Source organism: Crocodylus siamensis, chromosome 5, assembly GCF_052110815.1.
Source record: "Crocodylus siamensis isolate JL-2025a chromosome 5, ASM5211081v1, whole genome shotgun sequence".
Taxonomy (NCBI): Eukaryota; Metazoa; Chordata; order Crocodylia; family Crocodylidae; genus Crocodylus; species Crocodylus siamensis.
Genome location: NC_143399.1, coordinates 3062581 through 3082427, shown reverse-complemented (window position 1 = coordinate 3082427; position 19847 = coordinate 3062581). Strand labels below are relative to the sequence as shown.

The 19847-nt window shown below is 53.5% G+C and overlaps 1 protein-coding gene and 1 long non-coding RNA gene across 8 annotated transcripts in view; one reads left to right on the top strand and one right to left on the bottom strand.

Moving 5' to 3' along the window:
* Window positions 1–679: 679 nt before the first annotated feature.
* Window positions 680–11556, top strand: LOC149863385 (uncharacterized). Its single transcript, XR_016442576.1, has 3 exons — window positions 680–1122; window positions 9936–10159; window positions 11419–11556. It is a non-coding gene; the product is annotated as an uncharacterized LOC149863385 (long non-coding RNA).
* Window positions 11276–19847, bottom strand: part of MAST2 (microtubule associated serine/threonine kinase 2) — a 320295-nt gene continuing 311723 nt past the window's right edge. For all 7 annotated transcript variants that reach the window (XM_090048871.1, XM_090048873.1, XM_090048872.1 and 4 more), the window contains 3 exons: window positions 18657–18793; window positions 18293–18480; window positions 11276–17535 (listed from right to left, as the gene is read on the bottom strand). In XM_090048871.1, coding sequence (XP_089904997.1) covers window positions 15443–17535; window positions 18293–18480; window positions 18657–18793 — 2418 coding nt within the window. In that variant the 3' untranslated portion in view covers window positions 11276–15442. The remainder of the gene's footprint in view (window positions 17536–18292; window positions 18481–18656; window positions 18794–19847) is intronic.

The following is a 19847-nucleotide window of genomic DNA, read 5'->3' as shown; positions in this document are numbered from 1 at the left end:
TAGGCTGTGAAGATGAGTGTACCTAGTAGAAACCAGAGTTCAGACATGCAGAAGCTACGCTATGTGGCGGGTGGGGCGTCCGTGGGGGTCTCGCATCCTCACGCAGACCTGGCCCAAGCCTGCTGAGCTTCTACAATGGGCTAGGGCGCAAACCCAAGGCTGGCGCGAGATTTTCCCAGCTCTCAGCAGCAGCTGGCGCGGCGCAGCCTGCGCGCAGACAGGGAAGTCTCCCGCGACGCCCCACCGTGCCGCGCGGCGTTCGCAGCGACCGCCAGCCGTAGCCCGGCCCGCGTCTCGGCGAGGAGCGCGTCGCCTCGGCTCCCCGGGCCCTGGCGCTAAGCCGCGGCCCTGCTCGAAGCCTCACCGCCTGAGAGCCCGTCCCGCCCTCGTGTCCTGCGCTTCTCTGATCCTAACTGAGACGTGGTAAAAAACATGGGAAAACATGGTTAAAAAATGATTTTTAAAAAAGCAGCAGGCTCTGGGCGGTGGCTTCTAGCTGAAGGAGTGCCACTGCCCTGCAGAAGCCTTTGTCTGGGGCAGGGACTACCCTGGGAAGCCAAGACATCAGCAAAATCAGTCGCTGACACCCCCGCAGGGTGCACCGGCCAGCGGACCCACACCCCAAGCCGGTGGTCTGCCGGGGTCCGAAGGGCTGTCGTTTCGCTGCGTTTCACCCGCCGGAGCTCTCCGTGCCGGGCCCCGCGCCGCTTCCCCGGCCGGGCCGCGCCGCGCCGCGCCGCCCCCGCGGCAGCCGGAGGGGGCGCGGCCGTCGCCGCTCCGCGGGCCGAGGCCGCCCTCTAGCGCGAGCGCCGGCGCCGCCCGACACGCGCCGGGACGGAGGAGCAGGCCGAGGGGGCGCCTGCACCGGGCGCTCACCCGCACCCGCCCGGCAAAGGGTCCCAAAGCCTTCGCTGCTTGTCTGCTCCGGGCCGGGGCCACGAGTCGCGGAACGTGCCTGGGGGCCGAGAGGGGACGTCCTGAGCAGCGACCCCCCCCCCGGAGGCCTCAAACGCTCGTAGCATGGGCAAGAAGCAGGAGGAGCTCGCCCTCCCGCCGGCTGACGCCAGCCCGGACACAGGGGGGATCACGGAAACGTGGTGGGACCCAACGCACGACTGGGCGGTGAATCTCGAGGGCTATGGGCTGTACGGGAGGGACAGGACGGGGAGGAGAGGCAGGGGCCTGCGCTCTATATTAAGGAGGAATACAGTTAATTAGCAAGGAGCCAGGGGAGGGGCACGCGGAAGTGCTTTGGGTTAGAGTACAGGGCAGTCGAGGGGAGAGAGACTTAATGGTGGGGGCCTGCTACAGACCTCCCAACCAGGGAGAGGAGCTTGACCAGGAATCCTTGGGTCAGCTCACAGAGGCGGTGAAGGCTAAGGACGGGGTAGTCGTGGGGGACCTGAACTTCCCGGACATCTGGGAGGAGCAGTCGGCCAGGTCTGACCGCTCACGCAGGGTCTTGGCCAGAGCGCAGGACCTCCATCTAACCCAGGAGTGCACAGCCCCACCGGGGAGATGCCTTGTTGGACCTGGTGCTGGCCACAGGAGATGACCTAGTGAGGGGGCTGCGGGTGCTCAACCGCCTGGGCGACAGCGATCATCGCCTGCTGGGATTCACCATCCTGCACAGGGTGGCAAAGGCCAGCAGTAAGGCAGCGGCCCTAGATTTTAGGATGGCAGACTTCAGCGAGCTAAGGATGATAGTTGGGGAAGCGCTGAGGTCCTGGGGGCGAGGGGAGCCGGGTGTCCAAGGAGAGTGGTCGCTCCTCAAGGAGACGATCCTCCAAGCCCAAAGGAAGGTAATCCCCACGAGGATCAAAGGGAGCAGGAGAGCACACAAGCCTCGGTGGCTCACCAAAAGCATCCGGGAATGTCTCCTTGCTAAAAGGAGGCTTACACCCAATGGAAAGAAGGGGTCATCACCAGGGAGGACTATTCTGCAGTCGCTCGGGGATGTAGGGGGGCAGTCAGGAAGGCCAAGGCAGAGATGGGACTGGGGCTAACTTCCCAGATTAAGGACAATAAGAAGTCCTTTTTTAAATACGTAGGGGGTAAAAAGAAGGTCCCGGGTAATGTGGGGCCCTTGCAGGACGCCATGGGAAACTTGGTCGTCACACCAGACAACAAAGCTAACATGTTTAACGATTTCTTTGCCTCCATCTTCCTAAGTAGGAGCCAGAACAGCCACCTCCCTGCTGGGCCCCCCTCGGGCCCCGGGGCAGGCACACCTGGGCCACGGGTTAGCAAGGATTTTGTTAGGGAGCTTCTGGAGGGGCCGGACGTATTCAAGTCAGCCGGCCCGGATGATCTCCACCCTAGAGTTGTAAAGGAACTGGCCGAGGTCATTGCAGGACCCCTGGCACGGCTTTACAAGCACTTGTGGTGCTCTGGTGAGGTACCGGAGGACTGGAAGAGGGCCAACGTGGTCCCCATCTTCAAAAAAGGCAGGAAGGAGGACCCAGGAAACTATAGGCCGGTTAGTCTCACCTTGATCCCAGGCAAGCTGTTCGAGAAAATGATGCTGGCACACATGCAGGAGGGGCCAGCAGGGAACTGCATGCTTAGGGGCAACCAGCATGGGTTCATCAGTGGCAGGTCCTGTCAGACCAACCTGGTGGCCTTTTACGATCAGATCACCAAATCCTTAGATGCAGGGGGAGCAGTGGACATCGTCTTCCTGGACTTTCGGGAGGCTTTTGACACTGTCTCTCACCCCGTTCTCATTAAGAAACTGGGGGCTGTGGCGTAGACACCCACACAGTCAGATGTGTCACCAACTGGCGGGAGGGCCGCACCCAGAGAGCGGTGGTGACAGCTCGTGTTTGACCCGGAGGGACGTGGGCAGTGGGGTCCCCCAGGGCTCGGTCCTCGGGCCCGCGCTGTTCAACATCTTCATCAGTGATTTGGACGAGGGGGTAAAAAGCACCTGTTCACATTTGCTGATGACACTAAGATGTGGGGGGACGTGGGCACCCTGGAAGGAAGCAACAGGCTACAATCAGACCTAGACAGGTTACAGGGGTGGGCGGACGAGAATAGGATGGGATTCAACACTGACAAGTGCAAGGTGCTGCACCTCGGGAGGAACAACCGGCACCATACCTACAGGCTGGGGACCTCCCCTCTTGTCAGCACGGAGGCAGAAAAGGCTCTGGGGGTCATCAATGACTCCAAGATGAACATGGGCCGGCAGTTTGGGGACGCAGTCAGGAAGGCCAACCGCACCTTGTCATGCATCCACAGACGCATCTCGAGCAGGTCCAGGGAGGTGATCCTCCCCCTCTGTGCGGCACTGGTCAGGCCGCAGCGGGAGTACCACGTCCAGATCTGGGCGCCGCACTTCAGGAGGGATGTGGACAGCATGGAGAGGGTCCAGAGGAGGCCACTCGCATGGTCAGGGCAGCAGGGCAGGCCCTACAATGAGAGACTGTGGGACCTGAACCTGTTCAGCCTTCACAAGCGAAGGCTGAGGGGGGACCTGGTGACCATCTATAAACTTACTAGGGGGGACCAGAAGGGTTTGGGAGAGACCTTGTTTCCCCGAGTGCCCCCCACCCGCATAACAAGGAATAACGGCCACAGGTTGTTGGCGAGGAGGTTTAGATTAAACATCCGCAAGAACTACTCCCCGGTCAGGGCGGCTAGGAGCTGGAACCAACTTCCAAGGGAAGTGGTGCTGGCTCCTGCCCTGGGGGGCTTTAAGAAGAGGCTTGATGCCTACCTGGCTGGACTCATTTGAGCCCGGTTTTTCTCCTGCCCAGGCGGGGGGTTAGACTTGAAGATCTACAAGGTCCCTTCGACCCCATTTCTGTGATTGTATGACTGCCCACGGCCTGCGGAAGAGCTCAGGGAAGGGAGAAGCATGGAAAGCAAGGCACAGAGAATGCCCCTTCTTAGTCGTGGACCATCCGCTGCCCAAGTACTCTTCCCTAGCAGGCTGGTGAACAGCCCCGGCATTTGGGCCGCGTGCAGAGGAGGCCGGTGCTCCCCAAACCCGAGGAAAGAACGACCCGGAGAAGAGACCGGCCACGGAGCAGCTCACTGCCCTTGTCCAGGCCAACCCAGCTGGCCACCGGGTTGCTGAGACCGGTCAGTCCTGCCCACCAGAACAGCCTCCTACGATCCTTCTCCTCCCCTACCCACATGCGTCCACTTGCTGCTTCGTCGCAGATGATAAAACTCCCTTTGGTGCAGATTTTTTCCTTCAGGGTCCTACAGTGCCTGATGGAGCAGAGACCTGGCCTGTGACCAGGGCTCCTTGGCATGACGGTAACACCAGGAACCACCCCCTCGCAGCAATGGGATCCTACAGCAGAGACAAGCAACAGCTTTGCTGCCCTGGGCGGGATGTTCCCAGATTGCACCAGGGATGCGACCACCGATCTCCCACAGCATCGGGCAGGCCAGGGAAGGACTCACCTCCCATAGCCAAGGCAGCAGCACAACATCAGAGAGCTGGGGGGTGCTCATTTGCAGGGAGGAACGGCGTCTGCTCACTGTAGCAAACGAGCCAGGAACCAGCCGGGACAAATCTCCCTGCCGATCCTGTCGGCTTGTCAGCAGAGAACCGTGTCTTATCCCAGGAGAAGCCGTGAGTGCGCACATGTTCAGGACTTTTCTCTCAGGATAAAAATGGCTGCTCGGAGGGGGGGGGAATCACCTGGGAACCACAAGGGGTAAATCAATCCCAGGAGAGTTTCTCCTGGGACAGCGAATGTCTGCACATGCCCAGAGGGTCACCCCCCTCTTGCTGCAGAGGCAGGGCTGTTTGCGTGCATCCCAGACTGCTGCGGGGCTGGGCTTGGGGAACCTCTCACTCTGGTTCTGCTGCTGGCAGCTGGTTCATGTCACCGGCAGCTTCCTCCTTCCCTCCCTCCCCTTGCTGCTGCAATCAGCCAGGACGAGCAGCTGCATCGTCCGTGGGGGCTTGGCTTTGCTTCTACTAATGCACAGGACACCCAGGGCTTGCTCGCTGCACCCCAGCGCCCACGCGCGAGCCAGAAGCTCCACCCCTTGAGAAAGGCCCTGCCAGCACAGCCTGACACACTCACCTTGAGGACTTCCCTGTAGGGACCGCTCGAAACCCGCAGTGCAGCCAACCTCGGGAAAGCAGGCCTCCCTCAAGCTGCCTGCAGGTGAGCGACGGGGCTGGGGGCACCAGCCCCGTCGCACTTTGCACAAAGCACCACGTGACCGCCAATTAATCCTTCGGCACTGGCAAGCCTTCCCCAGCGCTCACTACCGGCTTGCTGCCAGGCTCTGGAGAGACGCCCGGCCGGCGTTGGTGTCTCCTCTCGATGTTTCCCTCTGCAGGGACATCAGCTGGGCAGCACCATCGGCGTCGGAGCCACGGCCTGAACTGCTGAGAGGCGGCACTGCCCCAGGGGGACGCGTTTGGCCCGGCCCTGCTGATGCTTGGAGAAGAGAGCAGAGACGCTTCGTATCTCACCTCTTTCCACGAACCAGCCATGCGTGCTCTATGCCAGACCTGCTTCAAGGCCGAGACCCCAGCATCTCTTGTGGGCAGATGTCCGCTCTTGCTGTGACGATTTCCAGCAGCAGTTTCCTGCCTACGAGGCCTGACGGCCGCCTAGTGTGGCTGCTACAACCGGGGGCTTTCCTTCTCTCTGGCAGGGTCTGGCTCGAGCTTCCAACCGCTCCGTCCGGTTCTGCTTTTCACCAACGAAGCTGCCAGCAATCAGCAAACTACCTCCCCGGGGTCCCTGGCCACCTTGCTTTGACCTTCTTGGCAATGAGCTGTAGAGGCCAGACATACTTCACCTCTCGCTAGAAGGCAAGTTTTGCAGATACCAAACCACAAGCGTATCAGAGCGCTTGTGCACAAGACCGCCACGATAGAAACTTGCCCTGGCTACATTCATGCTACTGCTTGAGCCTCAGCCCTGGTTTCGCAAACTCAAGCCTCAAACTCGCTCGAGTTTTGCAACCTCGGCCGTGCCTCCACGCAGCCTCCTTGCAAGTAAGAGATCTACGAAGGAGCCCATAAACACAGAGACTGAGTTACAAAGCAGCCACATGTCAGAAAAGGTTCAGAAATGATGGTTCCTCCTGGAACTGCAGCTCCCCATTTGATTCGTGGTAAAACACCCTCCAGCTCAAGGGCAACAAGGTAAATACAAATATGAAGTGCTGCGGGCATATGAGGAACCCACCAAAATGTTCTTGCTGCAGCCTTCGCTTCCAGAACTGCCTGACTCGCGTGCCCTTGAGGTTTCATGTAGAAAATGAGGTTTGAAGGGAGCTCAGGAGTCATGTCTAGTCCAGCCCCCTGCTCCAAGCAGGACCAGCCCCACCTACGTCATCCCAGCCAGGCTTTGTCTACCTGGGTCTTCAACACCTCCCAGGATGGAGATGCCACCACCTCTCTGGGTTATTCCAGTGCTGCACCACCCTCCTAGTGAGAGAGTTTTTCCTAATATCCAACCTCAACTTCCCTTGCTGCAGCCTGAGCCCATTGCTCCTTGTCCTGTTGTCTGCCCCCAGTGAGACCAGCCCAGCTCCATCCTTCTTTGAACGCCCCCCGCTTCAAGGAGTTGAAGGCTGCTGTTAATCCCTTATTAATGCTTAACTTCCATGTAAGGAACGTTTTTAGCAGCTGCAAAGGAAAGGAAAGACATGGCAGTGGGGGAAGAATTCAGATCTTTCAGCTGGCAAAGCTTATGAGCTTCCGCTCCACGATCCTCCCATGCAGAGCACATCCGTCCCTGCTGCCGCAGGTAGCGGGCCTGAGGAACGCGGGCTTGCTCTTGGCTTGAGCAAGGCGTTGCACTGAGGATGGTGGCGGGTTTCGCTCTGAGTAGGACTCTGAAGTCACAGAAGCAGCAAGGGGCTCAACTGTCTTCCAGATCAAGGGAAGGTGGCACCTACCTCTCCTGCATGCCTCTAAAAAGGCCTCGCCTGTCCCCGTAAATCAGCACGCTGCGGGCAAGACCCTGATCTCACTGAAATCACAGGGGAGCCTTTACACCGATTTCAACCAAGTCAGGCTCCACCGCTGGGGCCCAGCACGTCCCCAGCTCAGCACAGCGAGGCATCCATTTAGGTTCTTGCACCTGGTTCACGAAATGAAATCAGCTCGGGCCTCTGCTACACGTTACACATATTGCACAATTAACTGGTGAATTGCACCAGGACTTTAGAGCGGCCACACATGCAAAAATAAGACCGCTACACGTGCAAGTAATCATTACTCAATTCACTGGTTAACTGCACAGTAAGTTTAGACGGGCCACATGCGCAAAGCATTCATCATGCCATAAAAATGCCCATCCAGTTATTAAAAAAAAGCCAAAACAGCTATAAAGTTGGTGCTTGAACTTTATAGCTGGTTTCTATCCACGTGGCAGGACCCTCGGTATACAACGGCCCACCCCTGCTGATCTTGGACCCGGCGGGCACCGAGCCCCAGGGGTGCTCGCGTTCAACAGTAAAAAGGCTTTCGCTGGCACAAGCGTAATCCTCCAGGAGAGTGAAAGTGCGGCGCACCAAGGCAGCTTGACTTTGGGACTGCAGCATCCACCCCCAGGGCTGAAGACGCTTCCCTTCGGGCGCACCGCATTTGCACCTGTCGTTTATCAGACTTTACTTTTCCAGCTGTCGCCGCAGACGCCCTGAGAAACCACCCCTCGGCTTCCAGCCAGGAACGACGTGCTGCACCTGCACCCCACGTGGGACCCAGCACAGTGCGTCCTTCAACCGCCGGCAGGGTGCCTGGCTGATCGCCACAGGAAAGGGACGGTGCATTTGCTCCACGTTAGGTGCCAAGCGTGGAAACAAGAGGCACGTCCCTGGTGCCGAGCCTGGGCGTCACGTAGAGCAGACAGCTGTGCCCCTGGCTGACAGCCCTGTCGCCGCGTGGATCTCTCTCTGTCTCTCTCTGGAGAATACGCTGGAGACAAAGGATGCCGCGTTTGCAACCTGTTGCAAGAAAAAGAAAAATGATTAAACAAAATGACGTCAAAACTCCCCTTGCAAAGGCATCTCCTTTGCTAGGGCCGGCTGCACTGCCAGTCCTTTGGTCTCGACTTGCCTTTACTCTGCGGTTGACAGGAGTGCAGCCATCAAGGAGACACAAACGGCGCGCTATTGGGTTTTGGGGGTGCCGATGTTCAGAGCACCGGTCACCGCCAGGCAGGGAAGCAAGATCCCGGCTGCTCTGAAGTAACCAGCTTGAACCCCTGCAGAGCTCACAGGAGCAGAAAGCACGAGGGAGGCTTGTGTCCTGATACGAAGGATGGACAGGTCGAGAGGGTGCTTGGAGCAAGTGCTCTGTACGGGCTGGCCAGTGTGGGGGACCCTGCTAATGCCTGGGCTTTAAGCTTTCTCCTTCCAGGTCTCTAGGGACACGGACCACCTCCCCGTCACAAGGATCGCAGTACGGCGCCGGTGCATGCAGACACGTTGTAGTAGGGGTGGCGTGTCCCCATAGCCGCAACGGTCCCTGGAACGTGCAACGGGGCAAGCTATACAGTTGGGAAAGCTGGTAGAAAACCTTTCAGGCACAAAACACCCTTGCTCAGGGCACAGATAAAAGAGAGGACCAGACAGACCTTGCTTCTGGCCACCACTGAGGACACCGAGCCGGTCTGTGGCATCGCACCAGAGATCTCAGATGAAGGGGGAGTGAGTATCAAAACTCCCTTTGATTTCACCACTTTATCTGAGGTTTGTGGTGCTCTCCTCACCTGCCTGATCTATTAAACTTATCCTTCATGTCCAGGAAGAGAGAACCAGAGACGCGGCAAAACTCCCGTCGGCTTTCATGCAGCCAGATTTCACCCCTGCAACGTTGGGCGGCTGCCGTTCAAGACCGGGAGGATGCAGGATTCTTCGTGACCTTGGCAATGGCACTGCAACAGGCAGGGTCAACTCAGCTGCAAGGATTTGGTTATGCGGCCCTGCCCCACGCCCCTGCCAGACCTCCCGAGCAGCTGGGGAGATCGCCCAAGGACTCTGCACGCTGAAGGAGCGTAGAGCAGCTCCAGGTCAAAGGATTCAGCACTGGTTATCCCCAAAGAGGTCCAGGGCGCCCTGCTGTCGAGCTGCATGCAGCGGTGCTCAAGTGTAAGATAGATGCCATATTAAATTTGGCTGGTTACGGGTGTCAACTGGTGCTGCGTCTACCTTCCAGCACCCTACATCCGAGGTGCCAGCACTGCTCCTTGGATCCTGTGCTTGGCATACATTTGGTAGACGGAAAAGGATCTTGGAGTCGTCATTGACTCCACGATGAACATGGGCCGGCAGTGTGGGGAGGCAGTCAAGAAGGCCAACCGTACCCTGTCATGCATCCACAGATGCATCTCGAGCAGGTCCAGGGAGGTGATCCTCCCCCTCTATGCGGCACTGGTCAGGCTGCCGCTGGAGTACTGCGTCCAGTTCTGGGCGCCACACTTCAAGAGGGACGTGGACGATATGGAAAGAGTCCAGAGGAGGGCCACTCGTATGATCAGGGGTCAGCAGGGCAGGCCTTATGAGGAGAGGCTACGGGACCTGAACCTGTTTAGCCTCCACAAGAGAAGGTTAAGGGGGGACCTTGTGGCCTGCTACAAACTGGTCGGGGGGATCAGCAGGTATTGGGGGAGTCCCTGTTCCCCCGTGCGCTGCCAGGAGTGACCAGGAATAACGGTCACAAACTGGCGGAGGGTAAGTTTAGATTAGATATTAGGAGGCGCTACTTCACAGTCAGGGCGGCTAGGGCCTGGAACCGGCTTCCAGGGGAAGCGGTGCAGGCTCCTAGCCTGGGGATTTTTAAAAGGAAGTTAGATGAGCATCTTGCCGGGGTCATCTGACCCCGGTGCTCTTTCCTGCCAAGGCAGGGGGTCAGACTAGATGATCTACCTAGGTCCCTTCCGACTCTAGCTACTATGAAACTATGGTAGCATACACGCATGTTTTGTTCTGCGATACAGGTGTGTCCAGCACGCTGCAGCGTACGGAGGATCAAGCCAAGCTCCAGTCACTGCCTGGTCCTGGCGGACATCAACCCACTGAGAGCCAGCAGGACTGCGCATACGAAGGCAGGTGCCAGCTCCCCTCGAGCTTGGAGACTCAGAGTTCGAAAACAAGCACCTCCACCAAAAGCAGAAGGGGCTTGACTTGGTTTTTATCCCTCTGTTAAATAACAGCTTCTCAGGTGGGCTGCCTTTCCCCTTCTTTTCCCACTTCATGTTTCCTTCTGTAGCTCAACTAAGTACTTCTCAGGCTCGCAGACAACGGGGGCTGAAGGGAGCTCAGGAGTCACATCTAGTCCAACCCCTGCTCCAAGCAGGACCAGCCCCAACTACACCATCCCAGCCATGGCTTGGTCTACCCGGGTCTTCAAAACCTCCAAGGATGGAGCGTCCCCAACCTCTCTGGGTTGCCTTTTCCAGTGTTTCACCACCCTCCTCATGAGAGTTTTTCCTAATATCCAACCTCAACTTCCCTTGCTGCAGCTTGAGCCCACTGCTCCTTGTCCTGTCATCTGCCCCCACTGAGAGCAGCCCAGCTCCGTCCTCTCTGCAGCCCCCCGGCAGGGAGGTGGAGGCTGCTCTTCAATCCCCCTCGGTCTTCTCTTCTCCAGACTCAATCAGCCCAGTTCCCTCAGCCTCTCCTCGCCGGTCCTGTCCCCCAGCCCCACAAATATTTTCATTGCCCTCCACTGGACTCTCTCCAACGTGTCCACATCCCTTCTGCCGTGGGGGCCACAGCTGGACACAGGACTCCAGATGTGGCCTCCCCAGTGCTGAACAGAGGGAAGAATCACTGCCCTCGATCTGCTGGCAGCGCTCCTGCCGATGCAGCCCAGGATGCCGGCACCACAGGCGCACTGCTGGCTCCTGTCCAGCTTCTTGTCCCCCGTCCCCCTCCCTTGTGTTTCTCTGTGGGCTCAGCAATGGGAATGGTCTAAAACCGAAGTGGGAATCTACAGAGCTCAGGACGGGAATCGAGCCGGCCCGTGGCGGTGGAGGCCGAGCGCTGGGCTAAGTGCACAGAGGCAGAAACCAACTGACCCACAGGACAGAGGGGCCCGAGATGACCGTGCCCAGATCTCTGGATCTACCGGGTGCCGGTGCCATGCTGCTATCCTGCAGCCATCTCCTGCGCCCTGGGAGCCGGCAGGGTCGGCCGAGCGCGGCATCCTCAAAGCACAGTGTGCCGCCAAATAAGTTTTAAGCTGGCAGCGTGAAACCACAGCGCCATGCTGCATCTTTTCCAGGGGAAACAATTTAAAGCGAGGGCAGCCAGGAAGCGAACAACAAGCCCGTACTTATGTAAAAAAAAAAATTTATTTGGGAGGGTTTTAACATCAACATGCAGGCACAACAGGAATAAAAATTATTGCACCGCTATTATGTGGCAATTGTTCAAGTTTCTAAAAACACTTAAATCCCACACTTCTCTCTTCTCTAGCCAAGTGCTGAGTGACGCAGCTTGACAGAGCCCAGCTTCAAAGCCGCTCTCCCAGCTGCCTGGGTATGAGAACTGAACACAACGTAAAACACACACGTCTGTCGAAATCTTCTACTAGAAGTACAGCATTATCCTTCACGTCCAGTAAGAGAAAACCAGAGAAAGACGTTATCCTCCTCTTGCAGGAAGAAAAAAAAAATCCAAATCACACTCGAATGCAGCATGGTTATGAAGACCACAGATCGCTCCACTCCCCCGTCCCCCAACGCGCCGTCTGTAGTGTGCCAGATGCCGAAGGCCTCCGGCTTCCGACCCCAGGAGTGGCAATGACACGGCTAAGAGTCTGCTATTTACAATAAATACCATTCAGATGCCAGTCGAGAAGGGGGAAAGTAACACTGAAGTGAAGCACGGTGCAGGAATGCATTGCCTGCGTACACAAATGAAGGAGGACTGCAAAGGTCAAACTCCCAACCCAAAACAAGCCAAAGAAAAAACTCACACCCAAATCACCCAAAATAAAAAGAAAGTGATGTGCTTAGAGGGCTACGTGCATCTCACACGCACAGGCACACTCGCTGCCTCGCACTGATCCAGTCCTGGGTTCACCGTGATGGTCGCACTCGGGTTGTTCTGTACACGAATGGCTTCCAACTCCTAATGCGCACGTGCAAACACAATCGTTTCTAACGCCTCACCTCTCCCATGGCTGTGAGATTAGCGGAGAAGACTATGTAGATTTTTTGCTTTTACCTTTCAGCAAAGCAAGCAGTGAATCTTGGCACAGATCTGGGGCATTGTTGCAATTTTCCATGGAAACTTTTGCTCAGAAGCTCAGCTATAATGTGCCAAATTTAAATGAATGTACAGAGTGGGGGCTGTGCACCTGGCATCTTGGGAAAAGTGATGATGTTGCCCAGGAATACAGATGTTGGGGCTTCCCTATTAACGGACATGTTCCTGGTAACGCCGGCCTGTTTGGGCTTGCGAAGGCGGATGTCTAACATTGCACTTATTGTTTCACATTGGTACGGAAACTGAGTGGCTAAATATTTGTCCTGTGTGGTCTTTAGCTGAATTAGTTGCAAAAATACCTCTGGCGCCATCATGCAGAAGTGGAAGCACGTCAGGGCCTCTTCACACCCTTCCGTTTAGGCAGCCATGTGATGACAAGTGCTGCACCACGGGTTAAGTTCAAAGAGCAGGGAGTATGTGGCTAACGGACCTGGTGCTCTGCGAGCGGTCACTGGGTGCCTGGGTCCCTCCTGGGAGCTCCCCTCGCCGCCCCCGAGACGTGACCATGGCCCCAGCCCTCTGGCCTAGTCGCGCCTTCCTCCCTCGTGAGGCTCACCCTGGCAGATCCCCTGGATGCAGCGCTGTTTGGGCACTCAAAATAAACTGTACTTCATTACTTCCATGGATCATTAGCTGCCTCCCCAATTAATGAGTGCACATGCATTAAAAAGCAGGCAGGCAGTTTTCTTTTCACTGCAACCTGAATCACCTTTGCTTGAAAGAAGAGGCTAGGCTGCAGCCGAACCCCTCACGATCACGGCTTGTTTTATGCAGCGATACAGACCACTGGGGTTACACTTGCAGGGTGAATTACCTGTGCCTGATGTCGATGGGTGCGCTGCTTTGCCTATCACGCGGAGACCCAAGTCAGACGTTGCAGGGGCTATGCCCCAGCACGGGTTTGTACCTTAGACCCCAGGACATGGAGCAGGCTCTCCAGAACTAGCTTGCATTTCTTAGGGAGAAGTGCTCTGCACCAGGCACTTGGTTTGGTTTCGTACTGTCAGTCGTACCGTGTTTCGGAAACGTTTAATGGATCAACCCGTTCAGGAGCAAACCGATGGTGTTCCCAGGTCCTCGCAGGCAGCCCTCCGCGCTCACTACGGCTCCGCACCCAGCTCAGGATGAGACCGCCATCAGGAGAAGAGTGCTCTGATGGGGGCAGAGGAACAGGACCCTCAACTGGGTGGCAGGAAAGTAATGATTTATAGTTACAAATCCATCTGCATTCAACTACCTTATGGATCCCAGTGGAAGGATCAAAGAGAGAGTGGTAATAGCAGGTCGCTGCTGGAACAGTTGACTCGTTTTTGGAGCGTGGAGGCTTCTATTAGTGCATTTGTAGCACCACAGTGAACACATGCATTCACACAGATATACGAAGTAAACAGTAACTTGAATGTAAAAATAAAAAACCATCCTAAAACAGACAAACAAAACAGTTGGTCCAGAAGTGAAATCCAAACATCCAAAAAAAAGAGGGGGGAGGGGGAGGCGGGGTTTACAGGGAAAAATATAGGTCAAGAAATCCAATGGGTTCTTGAAAGCTATGGATCATAAATTAAAACCAGGTTGAGAAAGAGAGATGGGAAGAATGATTCCTATATAAAACATACACTTACATTTGGGGAAAACAAGTTGAAACTCAAAAGTGCAGAAGAGATTTTTATAATGGAAACCGTGGTATAATGAATTTAGCCTAGAGTACTGTTACAAGGACAGCCGTCATTCAAAAGTTTTCCTATCCAAGTAGATCCGTGAGCTGGTCGACTAGGAGATACAGATGATCTACATGCAGATACACTAAGACAAGGTTGGGGTAAAAGCCAAGAGCATTTTGAGATATATGACAGTAGCACTCTTTGACAGTAAGTTTTAACTGGCTGAAATAAGGAAATGGCTTACTGTGCCATAGCCCTAATTATACTACCTATTTATCAGCCTACTACTGCTGCTGATCTGAGTCTCTCAAAGAGATCATTAGCCAGAGTTGGTTACACTTAAAGCCAGGAAATGCTGGAACCCAGGAGATAATCACAATTCCTATTGGAATCAAGTAAATTAAGCAGTAGAAATGGTCTGGCTATAAAAGCCGAGATGCTGAAATACCACGAGTGTCGTTTTGAGGTCTGCAGCTCGCCCTTATAATTTAAGAACTCAGGACTCTTCCCAGCACTTTCCAAGGCAGCAGAGGACAGAAAGCTCGGTGGGGTTTGTCAGGTCCCGTCAGAATGGCCAGGAATACCTAAAATCCCTCAACGACTTATTTACATCTACCGTAAGAGGGATTCGCTTCCTATACTCGCTTGACATGAATTTAACATTACCCAGGTCTTACCCAAGAGTGCTACAATTTAAGAGATTCCTTTAAAATGACTGTATCACACCCTTTCCTACCCTTCTGCACCCTTTCCTGCGGGCACGGTTTGTTCTGACGAGAAAGAAGGGAGGCAAACGGAGGGAAAAAAGGCATTTAAAATTTTAAAAGCTAAAAGAAAGAATCACCATGCGTTCTGTAACGCAGAAAGAAAGCAAACCAACACAACAGAGCGTGCTACGGATTGGAGGCTTGTTTCAGTGGTGACTAGAGAAACGGGTTTTAAAAAAAAAAGGTTAAAAAAATATAGGAATGTTTCCCCACCCCAGCCTGATAACGGCGAAGCAACTAGGATATGTTTGAGACAGTTGGATATGTAGAGGAACAAAGAAAGAGAGGTGGGGCTGGGTTGCACTTAAGAGGGCTTTCACTGCCAGGATAACTGATGAAACAAGGTCACTGTTTTTTCAGTTGCCCCGAAATAAGAAATTGGAGAAACGATGACATTCGAAAGACAAGGCTGAAAAACAGGTGTTTAAGTGAGCTGCCTTTTTTCTTTTTTTCCGCACACAAAATTCTTTGGGATTGGAAATAAATTCCGAAACTAGAGGGAAATCAGTACACAGTGTGCCTTCAGCTCAGGACAAGCAATGAAAGAAATCTGCAACCTCCCTCCGAGCCCCCGCTTCAGAGAGACCCTGTTCCAAAGAGACCTCAAATGGCAAGCACACTGTGTACAAAAATAGAATAGCCAGGATGAAGAGAAGGGCAAAAAAGCAGTATGAAAAAACCCCTCCCCAAAAAATAGATGTACACCAGTTCTATTTTATATTAGTGTATCATACAATTTCAGACACACAGTCTCGCTTTCCCAGCGGAGAACGCTCAAGTCCACGGAGCCAGGGAACGCTGCTATGTTTTCCGGACAGCGCCGTCGCGAGACAAGGGGAAGTCTTGTGGCTTTAATTGACCTCCAGCCTCTTTGCGACTCCCCTGCAGCAGAGTCTCCTCTTGGCAAGGCTTTGCGCTGCCATCTGGTAAAGGGGAGGCCCGAAGAACCTGTTTTCCGGGAGCATGTGGCATTTCCTTCAATGGAGACATCCTCCAGGTGTCCCCCGAGGCCTCCGGTATCTTACGGCTGCCCAAGCTGGGCTCCTTCCTCGCGGGTGCCAGACACTCTGGCTCCCAAGACCTTGCCGGCTTGGTGGGCTGCGTGCAGTGCCTGCACGTTCGAGGAAGGCTCTCCGTGGCAGGTTGGGCTTTCTCTTGACACGGGCTCCCCTGGAGGGTTTCCTGCCGCCTCTGTTTTGGCTCCTTCTCCCCCTTACAAGACAGGTCCACGTGGGAAATCTCCTTTCTCTTCTCCAGCTCCCTTGTACCAGAAAGGCTGAGCTTTACTGGACCCAACACACTTTGAGCTACAGGAATCAACTGAGACACTAGCAGAGCTCTTTCGCCGGTACTTGGGATGTGGGGACTCGAAGGTGCAGCACTTGCTGAACTACTTGGACTCATTGTACTCGTTGCCAGTGGGTTCTTGCTTTTCAGAGCGCTCTCTACGTGGGATGAGCTTTGCTGCTTTTCAGCGCTGGGACTTTTGCGGGTGGGTTCACTGATATTTTCCAGGGGCTGAAGCCTGTTGCTTTGTTCTACAGGGTGAAGTTCCTGCTTAGGACTTTTCTCTTTGCAGTTCATTTGGCTGAGTGAGAGAGGACAGGTTATACCCGTTGTGCAACAAGGAGAAAGTGCTAATGAAGGTTTCGAATCCTGCTTTTTTGGAGTTGCTCCTGTCAGAAGAGACTCCTTCAGGCCGTCACTACCGCAGAAGGCACCTGAAGAGGTGCCTTGTTCCAACTGAAGGAGTTTTGCAGATGGGCACGTGGTATATTCTGCGCAATCTGGACCTTTCTGAACACTCACAGTTTTCCCAGAGTCTTTGATTCCCTCATAAGAGGCGTCTCCTTGGCTGCCAGGCTCAAGAGCTTTGCTGTCTGCCAACTCATACTCTTTTGCTGTTGCTCCTGGCAATGGCAGTGGCTTCTCAGTGCTGCTAGGCTTTCCTGGAGAAGTTCCTGAGAGACTCTCAGGTGGTGACTGGTGACTGCTCTGCAGCATCTCCGAGGCAGCCGGGGGCTGCCGACCGGTTACGTTCTGCGAGTCCTCTGCACCTTTTGGATCCTCGGGCAGAAAAGCATCATCTTCAATACTATCTTTGCTTTCCAATTTAGAAGGAAACTTATCATCATTAAAAGAATCAGAGCCCTGATTTTCACTGCCGGGAGGCCTATCCAATCTTCTCCCATCTTGGCTATCCTCCGAACCATCATCAGTTTCATCCTCGGAAGAATCGACTTCCCTAATGGCCTCCTGCTTTTGAAGAGACTCTCTTCTCTCCACCCTGTCTTGTCGAATAGCACCCAGCTTCCTGGAAGTTGGCTTCTGCAACATGCCTTTCTCTGCGAGCCCCACTTTCCCTCCTGTTGTTTCATTCATCGATTCCTGTAAACTCTGGAGGCTAGGATCTCGCTGCAGCATCTCCTTCTTAAATTCAGAGTGGGAGATATCCAAGCTGTGCTTGCGAGAGGAAGCCAGCTTCTTTTCAGAGGAGGACAGGGAAGCAGCCAGCTTCTCAGCAGACTGGACTCTCTTCAGGAGAGGAGATCGGGGGGGCTCAGCACTTTTGGGTCTGGAAATCTGCCTCACCAATGGTGGGGAGGAGTGTAGCTTTACAGGAAAGGACTGAATAATACTGGAGCTGCCAACTGAATGCCCAGGCAAAGGAGAAGGAGAGCGCTGGGGCGATGTGGACTGTGGGGTCGGTGATGGAGTGTGAGCCAGTGGCGAGAGGGGGATATTTCCTGCTGATTTACGCCTTGGTGATCTGTACTGTCGCTGAAGCTTCGGTGCTAGCCCATGCAGAGAACTAGGCCGGATGTGCCCGGAGCTGGCTGGAGAGTTGGGGACACTGGAGCTAGGAGAACTGCTCTGGGAAGAATTTCCACCAACTTCAAAAAAAACAAAGAGGAAAAGAAAATTAATACAATATTTTATTATTAAGCAAATTAATGCAAATACTCTTTCTTGTACAGGGGTTTGTCCAATTACCATAAGAGCCCATTGCAAAGAGACTACAAAATGCAATGTACTTTGGTTTCCAATAGAGTTAGTGTACTGGTTAGTGTATTGTCTGGGACGATGTAGTTGGAGCTGGTCCTGCTTGGAGCAGGGGGCTGGATTAGGTGTGACCTCCTGAGATCCCTTCACCCCTTGTTTTCTATGATTCTACATTCATATACTCAGTACCAGAAAAATCAGTGTAGTGTGCAGAAACTCCATGAAAAAGCATTTGCTGCTGTTCGAGCATTATGTAGGTAAAACCACATTTCTTTGTTCTTATTTTTAGGATGCAAGTTTCTTAATCCTGTACCTGATGAAATTTTCAAGACTGACTTTTTCCCCAATATTTTGATTCTTTTGCTGTGATGTATTATGGAAAAGAGTCAAAATACTTCGGAAATCAATTGTATCTTACAACACAAACTTGCATCGAACATGCACAGAGAGCATGGTGTAGTTCATTATTTGCTCTTCATTGCATAATGAACACAGATTGAAATTAAACTTTCATCTGCCCACAAGAAAATAAAAGTACACAGCACCCGCTGCTTTCAAGTGCAAATAAACTAACTCACTATTCTGTTTGTTGCTTTAAGAATGAGGCCATAAAAAAAAAAAAATCAAGCTGGTCTCTTGCTTTGTTACCTGAATGAACAGACTCTGGAGTAGATCTGTAGCTCTGCGTGGGTGACCGAGGAGACAGGTTATGAGTCGGAGAACCAGGAACACTTTCTCCGGAAGACAGGGAGCGGTTGAGTGAAGATAAACTGCGGCTGGTGTGCAGCAGCGAAGCCTGCTTCGTGATCTTCCTGAACAATGAACTCTTCTTCTTGCTGCAAAAAGGGACTGGAAGTTACTCATTTATAAAACCACATGAATTACTCACATTCAGAAGTCTCTTGCACGGGCTCAATTTAGCATGCACCAACACAAGACCTTAGTGCATAGAAAGTGCTTTGACAAAGCCCAGCTGGATAACACTGATCTTCACAGGAAGAATCTAACTCACCTTTCCTGCCCTTCTTTGGTTTTGCTCTTCTTGTTCCTACGCGCCATTTTGGATTTGTAGCTGGCCTTTCGAGCTGGCCCAACTTTGATGGATGTGTTCTCAAAGGGGGTGGTAGAGATAGACACCTTGTTCCCGCTCTGATGAATACATAAAAGCAGAATTGCTGCTTAGACAGTGGCAGTGCTAGGGGCTAAGTGACTGGGCTACTGGTCTATCACTGGCTTCCCTGCTTTCTTCCCTGTCCCTCTTTGCATCTCCAGCTGGCCTTTAATAACAGGTGCACAGACAGACCCCTTTAGGGCCTTGGTTTCCCAAGCTGACTGCTTAAACTACAAGGAACATGGAGAGTGAGGTGTCTGAAGGCCTGAAGTTAAGCCTCACACACTACCCAGATATGGTGAGAGGAGCCGAACGAATGCTAGTCACGACAACCTGAGAGTCAGCGGCTTTATCTTTCACCTAGTATTTCCGGCATGGCAGCATTCATCGACGCGGTCCTGTTCCCATCACTTGGGCAGCCTGGCCCCCTTAATGCACCTAACAAAATACCTCACTTCCTTGTGCTCCAACCCAACACCTCTGTGAAAGAGTTGGATCTTATTTCAATAAATGTACCCAGCTCAGAGGAGGTTATCAAATAAGAAGGCATTTACCTGAGTAATCTGAACAACAATTATAAAGCCTACTTTAAATATTGATGATAATAATCCTTGATAAAATGGCATGGAGAGCCACTGATGTTAACAGCCTAAAGCAAAATAAAAGTAATTGGGAGCATTTGAGGGGACTTGTTTCTTCAAATGATACAAAGGGATTGTTAAAATCACAACGTGTTAATCTGCTGACTGCTTCCAAATACCCCAGTAACAAACAGGCACCTCTCTTGCAGCTGCAGAATATCGCTGATAGGCTCCTTTCTCCACAGATATTAAATGAATATCGGTTTAAAGTGCAAGCAGACAATTCTGGAGATTTAAGGGAAGACTGACAGTTTATCTGGGAACTGAGTTACAGTGACTACACAAGAAGCAAGATCTGTTTGGCACTATTTTGTACTGGGTGAGCTAGATAGCTGGGGGACACGCAATAGAAATGTTGGGTCAGACTCCCGCTTGCATTCAAAACGACCACCTGCCAGTCCATTCCTAAACGTGTTGGATATTAACTATTAGCTGATTCCTGGACTGCCCC